The sequence below is a fragment of the Mobula hypostoma genome, chromosome 10 (assembly GCF_963921235.1).
Source record: "Mobula hypostoma chromosome 10, sMobHyp1.1, whole genome shotgun sequence".
NCBI classification, from domain to species: domain Eukaryota; kingdom Metazoa; phylum Chordata; class Chondrichthyes; order Myliobatiformes; family Myliobatidae; genus Mobula; species Mobula hypostoma.
The window spans coordinates 51,052,074-51,066,535 of record NC_086106.1 but is presented as its reverse complement, the minus strand read 5'-3'; the positions used below and the strand labels follow the sequence as shown (position 1 = coordinate 51,066,535).

Below are 14,462 nucleotides of genomic sequence, written 5' to 3'. Positions count from 1 at the left end.
TTTGAATTTATAGAAACTAAAAGAATAATTAAACAGTTTACAAAAGTCATTTTACTAACCAATGAAAAGAAGCTTTTAACAATGCCCTCATTCATGGCTTTATTACTGCTCCACTTAAATATTACTATGTTTTCTTTGGTGATTCTCTTCATCTTACTCCATGTAAACTTGAGACATTCTTTTTGGAGGGGAATGGGGGCTCTGTCTAGCTGACAGCTTCATCTCATAACTTGACAGCTCTCACAGTTTTGTGAAACCTAGACAACCTTGGTCTCCACCATTAATCAGACATTACGGGTTGCTTCTTCACACTTTACTCTTGCCAGAATGTAAAACAGACTCCCCTCTCACTGTTTCAAATCTTTTGAAGGCTTTGGTGATAATTTACCAAAATTCTCCCGTCTCTGGGCAGGTCCCAGTGGATTGGAAGATGGTGCATGTCATGCCCTTGTTCAAGAAAGGATGTAGGCAAAAGACAGGTAACTATACACCAGTTAATTCAACATTTGAAGTTGGGAAAGTGCTTGAAGTGTCATTAAAGAAGAAATAGTGAGGCATCTGGAAAGAAATGGATTCAACAGGCAGATGCAGCATGGATCCAGCAAAGGCAGGTCCTGCTTGACAAATCAGCGGTGAGCCGTGTGCCATAGGGGTCGATGCTGGATCCTCAACTGTTTACGATATACAAAAACAACCTAGAAGAGGGGACTGGCTGAATGTAGTGTATCTAAGCTTGCTGATGACACTATTTTGAGTGGAAAAGCAAATTGTCCAGAGAAGAGGGAGAGTCTGCAGAGAGATATAGATAGGTTAAGTGAGTGGGCAAGGATGGAGTGCAATGTTGGTAAATGCAGGGCCATCCACATTGGATGGAAAAGTGGAAGATCATATTATATTTAAAAAGTAAAAGATTGCAGCATACTGCTATACCAAGGGACTTGGGAGTGCTTGTGCATGAATCGTAGAAGGTTGGTTTGCAGGTGCAGCAGGCTGTCAAGAAGGCAAATGGAATGTTGGCCTTCATTGCTAGAGGAATTGAATTTAGGAGCAGGGAGGTTATGCTGCAAATGTACAGGGTATGGTGAGGCTGCATTTGGAGTATTGCATGCAGTTCTGGTCTCCTTAATTCAGGAAGGATATACTGGCTTTGGAAGCAGTGCAGAGGAGGTTCACTAGGTTGATTCCAGAGATGAGGGGGTTAAACGTGAGGTGAGATTGAGTAGCCTGGGACTGTACTCACTGGAGTTTGGAAGATTGAGAGAAGATCTTATAGAAACATATAAAATTATGAATGGAATAGATAGGATAGAGACAGAAAAGCTATTTCCACTGGTGGGTGAGACTAAAACTAGGGGAGATAGCCTCAAGATTCATGGGAGTAAATTTAGGATGGAGATGAGGAGGAACTGCTTTTTCCACAGGAACCTATGAAATTCTCTACCCAGTGAAGCAGTGGAGACTACCTCAGTAAATTTATTTAAGATTGGACAGATTTTTGCCTAGTAGGGGAATTAAGGGTTATGGGGAAAAGCCAGGTAGGTGGAGATGAGTCCATGGCCAGATCAGCCATGATCTTATTGAATGGTGGAGCAGGCTCGATGGGCCAGATGGCCGACTCCTGCTCCTATTTTATATGTCACTATCTGAAATATTATCTGTTTCTCTCTATAAAGGTTGACCTACATTTACAGCATATTCTCTTCTTTGTTACAGATGTCCAGCATCTGCACTTTTTCTAAAAACTTTTCAATGCCTAGCAATATTTCTTTTGTATATTTTTCTATTTTAATAATATTCCACCATCAATGGTACAGTGGGAGCAATGGGGAAAATTCATTAAAATTCTGTTATTTGTGGTTAACTCCTTCATTACCTGGCAAAAACTGGAGCCCTCGGCTTGAATAACTCTAATGATGGCAATAATGGGGATCCACATAATACAGAAAATTAGTATGCACCAACCAAGGACTATTGCCCATTGTGGGTACTCAACAGATCTGTATGTAGGTCTGGAAAATGTTGCTAACGACCAGAGTAAGATGGCCTGTAACAAAAGATGGACATAAGAAGAAAGAGATTTAATGACACCTGATCTGTAGATGGATTGTTTTTAGTTTAAATCAATAAAAGCACAATATTTCCTTACAGCCAGCAAACCTGGAGAAATGAAAAGCCAACACATTCTCCACCACAGCCAGAAGAGCCAAGTTTTCCTCCCAATCATTGTCTCAATGTCGTTAATAAACCTGTTTATCCCTGTGAACAAAAGAATAGCAGAGATGATGATGAGTTTACTCCTCTGGTCTTTGATGCAGCCATTTGTACAGTTATCCTGTATTAAGAACAAAAAAGGGGTCAGTAACAATATCTCAGAACGTTTTTGTAGGTTCGCTAGTAATGCTGTCATTAACCTGATTACCAGAAATGTTATGTAGAATCCACAAAATCCTAAAGTAGCTCTTCCTGAGAAAAGCTGAAGTTTCAGATCCAAACTGAGCTGAACTGCATTCCAGGTATCAGAATATGGAAGGGTGCACAATTAATGTAATATCTAAAGTTGGAGAATAGAAAGTTATTCTAGGCAGTCAGACAAAGCTCCAAAGATGAGCCTACCTTGTAATTCCATCTTCATCATATTGTCAAGAAACAACTACAGTCTACTTCAGTGAACTTGAATGAATCAAGGACAGTGGAAGCAGACAAACCAATTGTCTTTCTTCTTGCCATGTGCTTAAAGGAGGCTGGCATTTTGTGAAGCTGCTCTGAGACCCCCATCTCGTGAACTGTTTGAGAACTGAATATTGCTCTGGGATAATCTAATCAGAGCAATTGAATGTGGACACAAGGAGTTTCTGCTATCTTGGTACAGTATCTGAGTGGCCTAGTCTGATTCATTTGAACCAGAGTCAAAAAACAAAGAACTATATCTTACCAGCTGTCACTTGCAGTAGAAGGGCAATAAATAGATGTTGGCTTGGACCAGAGTCAATGAGAAGGTGTTATAGGTCAGTCAGGTGACCCATAGCCAATAACATCCAAATGTAACATTTGAATTGGTAAGGAGTGAATATAAAACCAAATGCTTTAATTGCAAAAGTAAAATAACTCTCTAGGAACTGAACATCGCAGATGTGGAGTACCGCACAGACATTTGGAGATTAGAGTGGGACCGTGAGAAACGCATGGCCAGCATAGATTCCTTTTTACTGGTGTTAACTTTTCTGATCTTTGACTATTCAGGATAGTCAGGGAAACCTAATGGATGTGCACACAAGTACTTAGTGTATGAATTCAAGTGCTTGTTAGTTTAGACAATAAAGGTAATTGTTGGTAATCTCAGATTGTCCCTGTGCCTCTGATCATTATTACTAAGGAGTAGATCCTGGTAACAATCATAACTGGGAGAACTGACAGGTGGCAGATGAAGGTTCATGAGGATGTATCCATTGAACCTCCACCACCATTGAAAGGATCGTAGAGTAATGTCACTTCTGTTCAAAAATTTTAAAAGATTAGCTTTGACAGATGTACTTCGAAACATACTGTGAAATGTGCCATCTGTGTCAAAATCAGCAAGGATTGTGCAGGGCAGCCTGCAAGTGTTGCCACATTTCTGGCAGTAATATAGCATGCCCACAACTGACTCACCCTAACCATATATCGTTGGAATGCAGGAGAATACTGAAGCATCTGGAGGAAACCTATGTGATCATGGGGAAATACAAACTCTTTACAAACAGCGAAAGGAATAGAAAGCCAATCGGTGATTGCTGCCTCTGTAATAGTATTACAGTAATTGCCACACTACCTTTCCACCCTAAAGTGTTAGCCTTTTGTTGTCATACTCATCAAAAAATAGCAGGAGCTGCTGCAAAATTTATTTAGCAGTCAATGCCAGCAGTTCAGCTAGAATAAGGCATCAAGACTGAAAGATGCAAAAGGCAGAATAGCTGTGAAATAAAGTAGAAGAACTGTGACAATTATGGAGAACTTTCTTTACTGACCCCGTTTAGTTAAAAAGAACTTACTATGTCATGTAACAATTAATTTGTTTCATTCCTTCTAAAAATCCAAGTGCTAACAGTGATTTAACGATCTGACTTAGTTTTAGTGCTTTTCATGTTATGCTTACCATAAATCCAGCTGAGTGCAATGAGTTCCATCAGGGCGACTGTAACAAGAATCCATCCAGTACAGAAATAGTCAATTAAATTTAACCAGTAAACTCCAGCCTTTCATTAAATGGAGAGAGAAAATTCATATCAGAAAATCATCACACCCAGCATTCAAATAAGGCATTAATGAAAAATGAAACTGTCTAATTTCTACAGCATTTCTTCATCTTGCAAAGCGTTTCAGTCATTTATTTTTGGTGCTTCTAGCCCCCTTTTTTTGGCAAAATATCAAAAATAAGAATGAAAGGATGTTTGCTACAGCATGAGGGTGGCTTACAGTATAAAGGCAGAGCATTAAAGGAATGCAGAAAACAGTTTTACAGTTAGAGAAAGTGCAGTACAGGGAATAGTGAGGTAAACTGAAAGGTCAAGAGATGATCTTTAACTGTTGAAGAGTCTTATAACAGTCCTGACGAAGGGTCTCGGCCTGAAACGTCGACTGCACCTCTTCCTACAGATGCTGCTTGGCCTGCTGCGTTCACCAGCAACTTTGATGTATGTTGCTTATAACAGCAGGATAGAAGCTATCCTTAGGCCTGGTGGTGGCTGTAATTGACTTCATCTTAAAGAAATGAAAACAGGCAAGCCGGTGGAGTTGTCGCAGAAGGTGATTACAGTTTTATAAGTTTTTATGTAGTTATGGAAACATAAAAGTTGGTCCTCAGGTTAAGGTCCTAAGGTGCAATTTTGATATTGCAGTAAAGGAACTGGTGAAAGTAGATTGGGAGCACATGCTAGCAGGTAAAATAATATCTCGTAAGCATAAGCCATTTACAGGGTAGATATCAAGAGTTCAGGGACAGCTTCTTCCAGTCAGAGGAAAAGGAAACGATGGTAAGTTTAAGGAACATTGAATTACAAATGTTATGAAGGTAACACGGGAAACGTTAGACAAGTAGAGGCAATTACAATCAACAAATCCCTCCATGAACATAGAGTCTATAGAGGAGTATTTAAAAAGCAAAATCGGAGGAAAAAAGAAATCAAGAAATACGATTGGAAGGTGTATGTAAGGCGAATCCTAAGCCATTCTTTAAGAATATCAGGGACCAGGAGGGTAACTATGGAAAGAAAGGATCCTCTTAAGGAACAAAAGAGTAACCTACAGTATGTGTGCAGTCAGGGGCTGCAAACAAGTTTACTAAATGAATACTACTCACGTGCACTTTCCAAGGAAAAAAGAAATGAAGGAAAGTGAACTCACAGAGGGAAATGTTGAATGTCTAGACCATGCAAGTAAGATTAAAGATTAGATATTATTTATCACATGTACATCAAAACGTAAGAGTAAAGTGTTGCTTGTATCAAATCAAATCAGCAAGGATTGTGCCAGTGACCGCCTTGAAGTATCACCAAACTGCCGATGCCAACATAACATACCCACAATTTACTATCCCTGACTATACATCCTTGAAATGTTGGAGGAAACCCATATAGTTGCATGGAGAATGTACAGACAGACAGCAGTGAGAATTGAACCCCAATTGGTGATCCCTGGCACCGTAATGCAATTGCACTTAATGCTACTCAACCATAAGTGTTATCACAGCGGGTATAATTATGCCATAAATATTAAGACAGACAGTGGTGGGAACCAAACTCTGATTGGTGATTGTTAGTACTGTAAAGCAATTGCACTAACTGCTATGCAGCCAGAAGTATTCTGAAGGAGGAAGTTTCAGGTGTCTTAGCAGATGGATTGCTGATGTTTCAGTTTGAGATTCTTCACCAGGACTAGAAAGAAAGAGAAAAGATAGAAACATAGAAAACCTACAGCACAATACAGGCCCTTCATCCCACAAAGCTGTGCTGAACTTGTCCTTACCTTAGAAATTACCTGGGGTTACCCTTAGCCCTCTATTTTTCTGAGCTCCACGTACCTGTCCAGGAGTCTCTTAAAAGACCCAATCGTATCTGCCTCCACCATGGTCGCCAGCAGCCCATTCCACACACTCACCACTCTCTGTGTAAAAAACTTACCCCTGACATCTCCTCTGTACCTGACTCAAGCACCTTAAAACTGCCCTCTCGTGCTAGCCATTTCAGCCCTGGGAAAAAGCCTCTGACTATCCACACGATCAATGCCTCTCATCAGCTTATACACCTCTATCAGGTCACCTTATCCTCTGTCACTCCAAGAAAAAAAGGCTGAGTTCACTCAACCTATTCTCATAAGGCATGCTCCCCAATCCAGGCAACATCCTTGTAAATCTCCTCTGCATCCGTTCTATGGTTTCCACATCCTTACTATAGTGAGGCAACCAAAACTGAGCACGGTACTCCAAGTGGAGTCTGACCAGGATCCTATATAGCTGCAACATTACCTCTCAGCTCCTAAACTCAATCCCACAATTGATGAAAGCCAATGCATTGTATGCCTTCTTTCTTTTTATTATTATTATTATTATCCAAAATTAAAACGAGTACATCGAAGTATGCAACACTTACAATGTCTCAAGAAAAAAACATTATTTTAAAGATTGAAAAAATGTTGGTGATTAAAAAAAAACCCTACTAAGCAAGAAAAAGTATGCCTTCTTAACCACACGGTTAACCTGCACAGCAGCTTTGAGTGTCCTATGGACTCGGACCCCAAGATCCCTCTGATCCTCAACACTGCCAAGAGTCTTACCATTAATACTATATTCTGCCATCATATTTGACCTACCAAAATGAACCACCTCACACTTACCTGGGTTGAACTCCATCTGCCACTTTTCAGCCCAGCTTTGCATTCTATCAATGTCCTGTTGTAACCTCTGACAGCCCTCCACACTATCCACAACACCTCCAACCTTTGTGTCATCAGCAAATTTACTAATCCATCCCTCCACTTCCTCATACAGGTCATTTATAAAAATCACAAAGATCAGGGGTCCCAGAACAGATCCCCAAGGCACACCACTGGTCACCAACCTCAGTGCAGAATATGACCCGTCTGACCAGTCTTTGCCTTCTGGGTCCACAAAGCAAGGTCCCCTTGGATCCCATGCCTCCTTACTTTCTCAATAAGCCTTGCATGGGTTACCTTGCCAAATGCCTTGCTGAAATCCACATACACTACATCTACTGCTCTACCTTCATCAATGTGTTTAGTCACATCCTCAAAAATTTAAATCAGGGTCGTAAGGCACGACCTGCCTTTGACAAAGCCATGCTGACAATTCCTAATCATATTATGCCTCTCCAACTGTTCATAAATCCTGCTTCTCAGATCTTTTCCATCAAATTACCAATCACTGAAGTAAGATTCACTGGTCTGTAATTTCCTGGGCTATCTCTACTCCCTCTCTTGAATAAAGGAACAACATTTACAACCCTCCAATCCTCCGGAAGCTCCCCCGTCCCCATTGATGAAGCAAAGATCATTGCCAGAGGCTCAGCAATCTCCTCCCTCCCTTCTCACAGTAGTCTGGGGTACATCTGGACTGGTCCCAGAGACATATCCAACTTGATGCTTTCCAAAAGCTCCAGTACATCCACTTTCTTAATGTCTATATGCTCAAGCTTTCAAATTGCTGGACATGTTTCATATTGGATGGCTATAGCCAATCTCTGACTGCTGTGTCTTAGGGTCCATTTTGAGATTGCCATTAGGGATGATACAATCCAAAAATGACACTGAGGTCACGTGAAATTCAGATTTCTCCAGTTTAACATAAAGTCCATGACCTAGAAGCCTCTTTAAGATATCTAAGATGTGAGTAATATGCTCCCCCTTGGACTTTCAGAAAATGAGGATGTCATCCAAGTAGACGAAGGTGTAATTATGGAGAGAATCCTGGAGCACATCATGTATGAAGGTCTGAGAAACTGCTGGTGCATTATCAAGGTGGAAGGTCATGACCAAGTACTCATACTGCCCTGTCAGTGTGTTGACTGCAGTCATCCACTAGTCACTCTCCTTTCTGCAATCCAAATTTTATGCACTCCACAAGTCTAGCTTTGAGAATACTCTTGCCCCTTGGAGAACCCTGAAGGCAGTGTTAATGATTGGAAGGGAGCAATGATTCTTGGCCAGTATGCGATTCAGCCCTCCATAGGCTATAGACTTCCGTCCTCTTTCTGTACAAACAAGAAACCTGCACCAGCTGGTGAGGTGGAAGGCTGAATAAATCCCATGGGAAGACCTTCAATTATGTACTCCTCCATTGCACTTCTCTCAGGGCCTGACACCTCGTGGATGACAAGTACCAGGCAGTAGATCTTTTACACAGTCATAGGGTCAATGCAGTGGAAGAACTGAGGCCTTACCCTTGCTAAAGACCTCTTCAAAATCCTAGCAGGTAGATGGAAGGGATTTGGACCAGCTTAGGTGTTGCAACTACCCCCAAACATCTCTCCAAAGACTACTCCCGAGTTTCCTTAGGTAGCAGGGTTAATTTGTCAAACCTCAGAGTTTCTTCCATAGATTCACTAGAGGCTCCTGACAACAGAATCCACGTCAGAGTTCATACCTAACTCATCCGTATTCTCAGATGAGGTGCTATGAATAGCTTTGTCCTCCTGGGACTAAGCTCCAAGGGTCTACATTTTGAAGTCTTTCACTTAGGTGGGACCTGGCAACTGGTTCCCGTAGTTGCTAGGGCTCCAAAATTCTTGGATACCTCCTTGGGAGGATCTTTGGCTTGCTCCTGAACTAGAGACCCTCTCTCTCCAGTTCCAGTGCACCCCCAACTAGATGGTCAGGACCTTCACGGTGTTGTTGACTGGAGCCAGCTTGCCTGCACTTGGAGACAGGACTGGATCTCCAAAAGGGTTCTGTTTACCCTGAGCAAAAGTCTACTCCTCATTGATCGCTGGTCTTGAGAGAGTCCAGGGGTCAGAACACCAAACTAAAAACATTCTCTCTTGCAAAGACTCGACCATGCAATGATTTTCCCTTCTTCCCAGTTCACAGAAGGGTTATGCTTGGACATCCAAAGGTGCTTGACAATCGGAGTACGTGAGCAGAATTAATTATTTGGAAACAAATGTCCTCCGCATATCTCCCTATCCTCATTCGCAGAACCGATGTCTGCTGCACGATCTACACAGACGACCGTCCAGGGCAGTTGTGGTCATATGCTGTCTCAAATTTTGCAGAAGTATGTTGAGCTAATGAGTTGTCCCCAAGTTCAGGAAATTCCCAGCCTGCCCTAGAGTCCACAAAGGCAATCACCTCTTATCTTTTTTTTTTAACCCCAGGTGATTATCTTCAGCGTGACACCGGAATTTGTAGGTTACCAGTACCAACTGCTACCGTCACAGTTCTCCTGACACAGAATGGTCTTTTTAGTTCTCTTGACAGCTGCAGTTTCAGACATTCAGGTGCACAAGACTTGCCTCCCTACAGTTGTAGCAGCAACCTCAACCTTTCATTAGCAGAGAGTCTTATGTAGCTGATTTGCATTGGTTCGACAGGGTCTCATGCAGAAGGTTGGGAAGTGAAACTGTAAAGCATTGAAGCCAGGCTTGGGCTAGCCCTCTTCAACTTGTTGAGGTAGTCCCACTTTCATCTGTCAGGTGGTTATTCAAGTGCATAGACTGGTCAGTCAGAGCCTCTAAGTCCTCCACCGGCTCTGTAAAGGCAAGGGCATCCATTAATTCGCCTCGGAGGCCGTGGTGGTAAAGAGGGGCCAAGGCCTCCCCATTCCAGCTAAACTTCTTGGCCAAAGTCCACGACTCAAAAGCATAGTTGGCTGCTGACCGACTACCCTGATGCACCTTCTTCAGACCGTCGGCAGTTCTGTAGGCTTCAGAAGGATGATGGAACATCCTCTTCATGGCATTCATGAGTTCCTCCAAATCAGACCAGATCTCTGCCCTCTGCTCCCAATGCACAGTGGCCCAGGCCAGGGCTCTCCCAGTCAGGAGAGAGATCATGAAGGCCACCTGTCAGAGGGAACCAGGACAGCTGAAATTCAAATACCAATGAACACTGAGTGAGGAAACGTAGGCAAGAATCCAGGTCATGGCCAAATCTCTCTGGGGTTGGAAGATGGACTGACTCTGCAGAATGATCGACAGACTCACCTGAGTGATTACACTTCCTCCTTGCGATAGTTGATGCATGGTGACCTGGAGGTTGCATATCTCCAACTCTTTCTAGAAATTTTCTCTCTGTAGCTGGCCGCAGTTGATGAGAAGCTCTAATACCACAGTGGGTCCATGTTAGGCTCAGTCATACTGTGACGAAAGCCCTAGGCGAGGTTGGTAAGGACTCAAATGCTGGAGTATCCGAGAATAGAATCAAGACACAATACAAGACTGAGAAGAGGACATGGTTCTAAACTGAATGCCAGATGGTATTCTAAAGTAGAGCTGATGATTAAGCACCGAACCTCAGTTCAGGTGGTCCTTAAATATTAAAATCCTGGCAGCAGAAGTGTCCAGCAATTAGTGGGGCGGGTCTGAATCTTTAAAGGAACCTTGCTAGCTATCCATATTCTGGAGAGTCAGAGTGTCTAACCCCTGGAAGATGGCGCTGTTGGGTGCATATCATAACAATAAAAAGCTGGGGGAGAGACAGAGCAAGATCTGGTTTGTGATAGGTGGATTCATGTAAGGAGAGCTTGACCGCAGGAGGAGGAGACCAAAGGTTCGTGAGGAAGTTCTCATCAGGGAATCAGAGGAGGAGGGTCAGCAACTTCAAATTCATTGATGTTATCTCTTCAGAGGATCTGTCCTGGGTCTAGCACATAAGTGCCATTGCAAAAAAGGTATAGTAGTGCCTCTACTTTCTTAGAAGTTTGCACAGATTTGGCATGGCATCTAAAAATATGACAAGCTTCTATAGATGCACAGTGAAGAGTATACAGACTGGTTGCATCATCCCAGGTATGGTAATGTTTTGTATTTAATATTTCAGCAGTATTTGAGTAATATTGTAAATATAGTGATTGATTAAGCACTCGTTTGTTTAAATAATTCATTACGGTTATACATAAAATGACATAAATTGTGTACGTCATGACACTACCTTGTGATATGCACATGCCTTGCTTAAAGTAACAAAAAATGAAACAACACCTGTTGTCTTGGGTGCCTATCTTTTTCTTGCAAGTGGTTTCATGTTTTGGAGTTTACAAAGCATAACAGTGGTGACAAGGTATTTTTAAAACAAACCCAAGATGGCTACTTACCTATTGAAGTGCAGCAAAATGGTTGAGTAAAATTTTCTTTGCATAATGAAAGGCAGTTGAATTAAAAATGGCAGAAACTGCAAGAATTGATGGGTTTAAAAACCATGAGTACTGGGTAATAATAATAAAAAAAAGGTGATGGGCAAAATGGAAAATGGGAAATGGAAAAGGATAGATGTGGTAGATGTGATAGATGAAGTTGGCGAAATTGATGTTCACGCCATCAGATTGGAGGCTACGTAGACACAATATGAGGTATTGCTCCTCTAGCTTGAGTGTGGCTTCATCATGGCAATAGATGAAGCCACGGACCGACATGTCAGAATGCAAATGAGAAGTAAATTGAAATGTGTGGCCACTGGGAAATCCCGCCTTTTGTGGTGGATAAAGTGAAGGGGCTCGGTAAAGTGATTCTCCAAGTTATGTCCGGTCTCACCGAAATGCAGAAGGCTGCACTGGAAGCAGGGGTAGTGTAGATGAGCCCAACAGACTCGCAAGTGAAGTGTTGCCTCAACTGAAAGGACAGATTGAGGCCCTGAATGGTAGTGAGAGAGGAGATGTAGGGGCATGTGTTGCAAGTGTCTAACAACTGAGCGAGTTTGGTGGATGAACAGAGATGGACTTGAGGACTAAGTGAATCAGAGTAAGAGATTTAAAGTGACTACAGTATAAAACTGATTCACAAAATGACAATGCAGATGAAGTTCATCTCTTTGACCTGACTCCATCAAGTGGAAGGCTGGGTCAGACGTCATTCTGCTCATTAAACAAATTGAAATATAACACATCTAGGTTCTTCCTTATTACTTCTATGAAACCTCACAAGTGATAACCAGCAATACATGGAAATATAACGATAATAGAACATCATACCTCTGTTACAAATATAAGGCCGAGGAAATAAAACACCAGGCAAATTCCACTTGTCACCTTATGATGCTTTGATTGCATAAACTTTGGGAACTGCTCAAGTAAGGTTGTTACAACTGTTTCTGGTGAAAGAATTTTTTTAAATGGATTATTGATAATTAGTGTCTCACAGTATTCCAGTCAGTTCTTAAAATGCATAAAAATAGATTAATTCCCACAGAATAGCCAAATGTATCCAGTGATATTTGTATTATCAATAGCCATAGTTGAGGTACCAGAAAACCGGATGATGGCTGATATTGTGCTTGTATTTATAGAAGGTTCTAAGGTTAAGCCTGGGAACTATAGACCAGTGAGCCCTGTGTCAATGGTGGATGAGTTATTGGAGGAGATTCTGAGAGCCAGGATCTACATGCACTTAGAAAGGCAAGGACTGATTAGAGATATCATGGCTTTGTGGGTGGCAAATCGTATCTCATGGATATGATGGTATTTTATTTGAAGATATCACCAGGAAGATAGAAACATAGAAATGTAGAACATAGAAAATAGATGCAGGAGTAGGCCATTCAGCCCTTCGAGCCTGCACCGCCGTTCAGTATGATCATGGCTGATCATCCAACTCAGAACCCTGCACCAGCCTTCTCTCCATACCCCCTGATCCCTTTAGCCACAAGGGCCATATCTAACTCCCTCTTAAATATAGCCAATGAACTGGCCTCGACTGTTTCCTGTGGCAGAGAATTCCACAGATTCACCACTCTCTGTGTGAAGAAGTTTTTCCTCATCTCGGTCCTAAAAGGCTTCCCCTTTATCCTCAAACTGTGACCCCTCGTTCTGGACTTCCCCAACATCGGGAACAATCTTCCTGCATCTAGCCTGTCCAATCCCTTTAGAATTTTATATGTTTCAATAAGATCCCCGCTCAATCTTCTAAATTCCAGAGAGTATAAGCCTAGTCGATCCAGTCTTTCATCATATGAAAGTCCTGCCATCCCAGGAATCTATCTGGTGAACCTTCTTTGTACTCCCTCTATGGCAAGAATGTCTTTCCTCAGATTAGGGGACCAAAACTGCACACAATACTCCAGGTACTGGAGTACACAATACTCAAGATAGATGAGGTTAGCATTGTAGGCATTGTTTACATGGACGTTGTAAGTCTTTTGACAAGTTACTGTAAAGTAGGCTGGTCCATAAGTGTAGATCACATGAAATGGAGGAAAACTAGCCAGATGGATACAAAATTGGTATGACAGTAGGAGACAAAGATTGGTGTGCTGCAGGGATTATTGTTGGGTCCACTGTTGTTCGTTATTTTTATCAATGAGAATACAGATGGCATGGTTGATATGTTTATAGATAGTACTAAAATCTGTGGAATAGTACACAGTGAAGAATGTTATCTAAAATTACAACATAATCTTTATCAACTAGCCTAGTGAGCTGATGAATAAAAAATGGAGTCTAATTCAGAAAAAAATGTGAGATTTTGCATTTTGGTAAAGCAAACCACGGCAAGATTGCATATTAATTGATGGGGCACTCTAGGGTGTTGCCGGGAAGGAAAACCTAGCCATAAGGTAAGAGCATAAGACATAGGAGCAGAATTAGGCCATTCAGTCCATTGCGTCTGCTCCGCCATTCCATCATGGCTGATCGCGGATCCCACTCAACCCATACACCTGCCTTCTCGCCATATCCTTTGATGCCCTGACCAATCAGGAAATGATCAGCTTCTGCCTTAAATATACGCACAGACTTGGTTTCCACTGCAGCCTGTGGCAGAGCATTCCACAGATTTATTACCTTCTGGCTAAAATAAAATCCTCCTTATTTCTGTTCTAAATGGCTGCCCCTCAATTTTGAGACGACTCTTAAGAACAGAGATAAGAGATAACATTCCTCTAGTTCTGGATACCCCCACTGTAGAAAACATCCTTTCCACATCCACACTATCTAGTCATTTCAACAATAGGTTGAAAGTTCATTGAAGTGATGACATAGGTATTCAGGGGGCTGGAGAAGGCATTTAGCATGCTTACCTTCATCGGTCAGGGCACAAGTTGGAATGTACACATCATTAGTAAGGACCACACTTCGAGTATTGTGTGCAATTCTAGACTCCCAGCTATATGGAGAATACAATTAAGATGGAAAAGGTGCAGAAAATACTTATGTTATCATGCCTAGAATGTTTGATTTATGGAAGCTGGACAGACTAGCACTTATTTCCCTGGAGCACAGGTGACCGAGGGGTAACCTTACAGAGGTTTATGAATAGCCATAATCT

General features: G+C 41.9%; 1 protein-coding gene across 3 annotated transcripts in view; it reads right to left on the bottom strand.

Annotated features, from left to right (window-relative positions):
- LOC134352895 (sodium- and chloride-dependent neutral and basic amino acid transporter B(0+)-like) overlaps positions 1 to 14,462 on the bottom strand; it is a 91,760-nt gene that overhangs the window by 13,668 nt on the left and 63,630 nt on the right. For all 3 annotated transcript variants that reach the window (XM_063060477.1, XM_063060479.1, XM_063060478.1), the window contains 4 exons: positions 12,173 to 12,291; positions 4,133 to 4,232; positions 2,147 to 2,256; positions 1,874 to 2,044 (listed from right to left, as the gene is read on the bottom strand). In XM_063060477.1, coding sequence (XP_062916547.1) covers positions 1,874 to 2,044; positions 2,147 to 2,256; positions 4,133 to 4,232; positions 12,173 to 12,291 — 500 coding nt within the window. The remainder of the gene's footprint in view (positions 1 to 1,873; positions 2,045 to 2,146; positions 2,257 to 4,132; positions 4,233 to 12,172; positions 12,292 to 14,462) is intronic.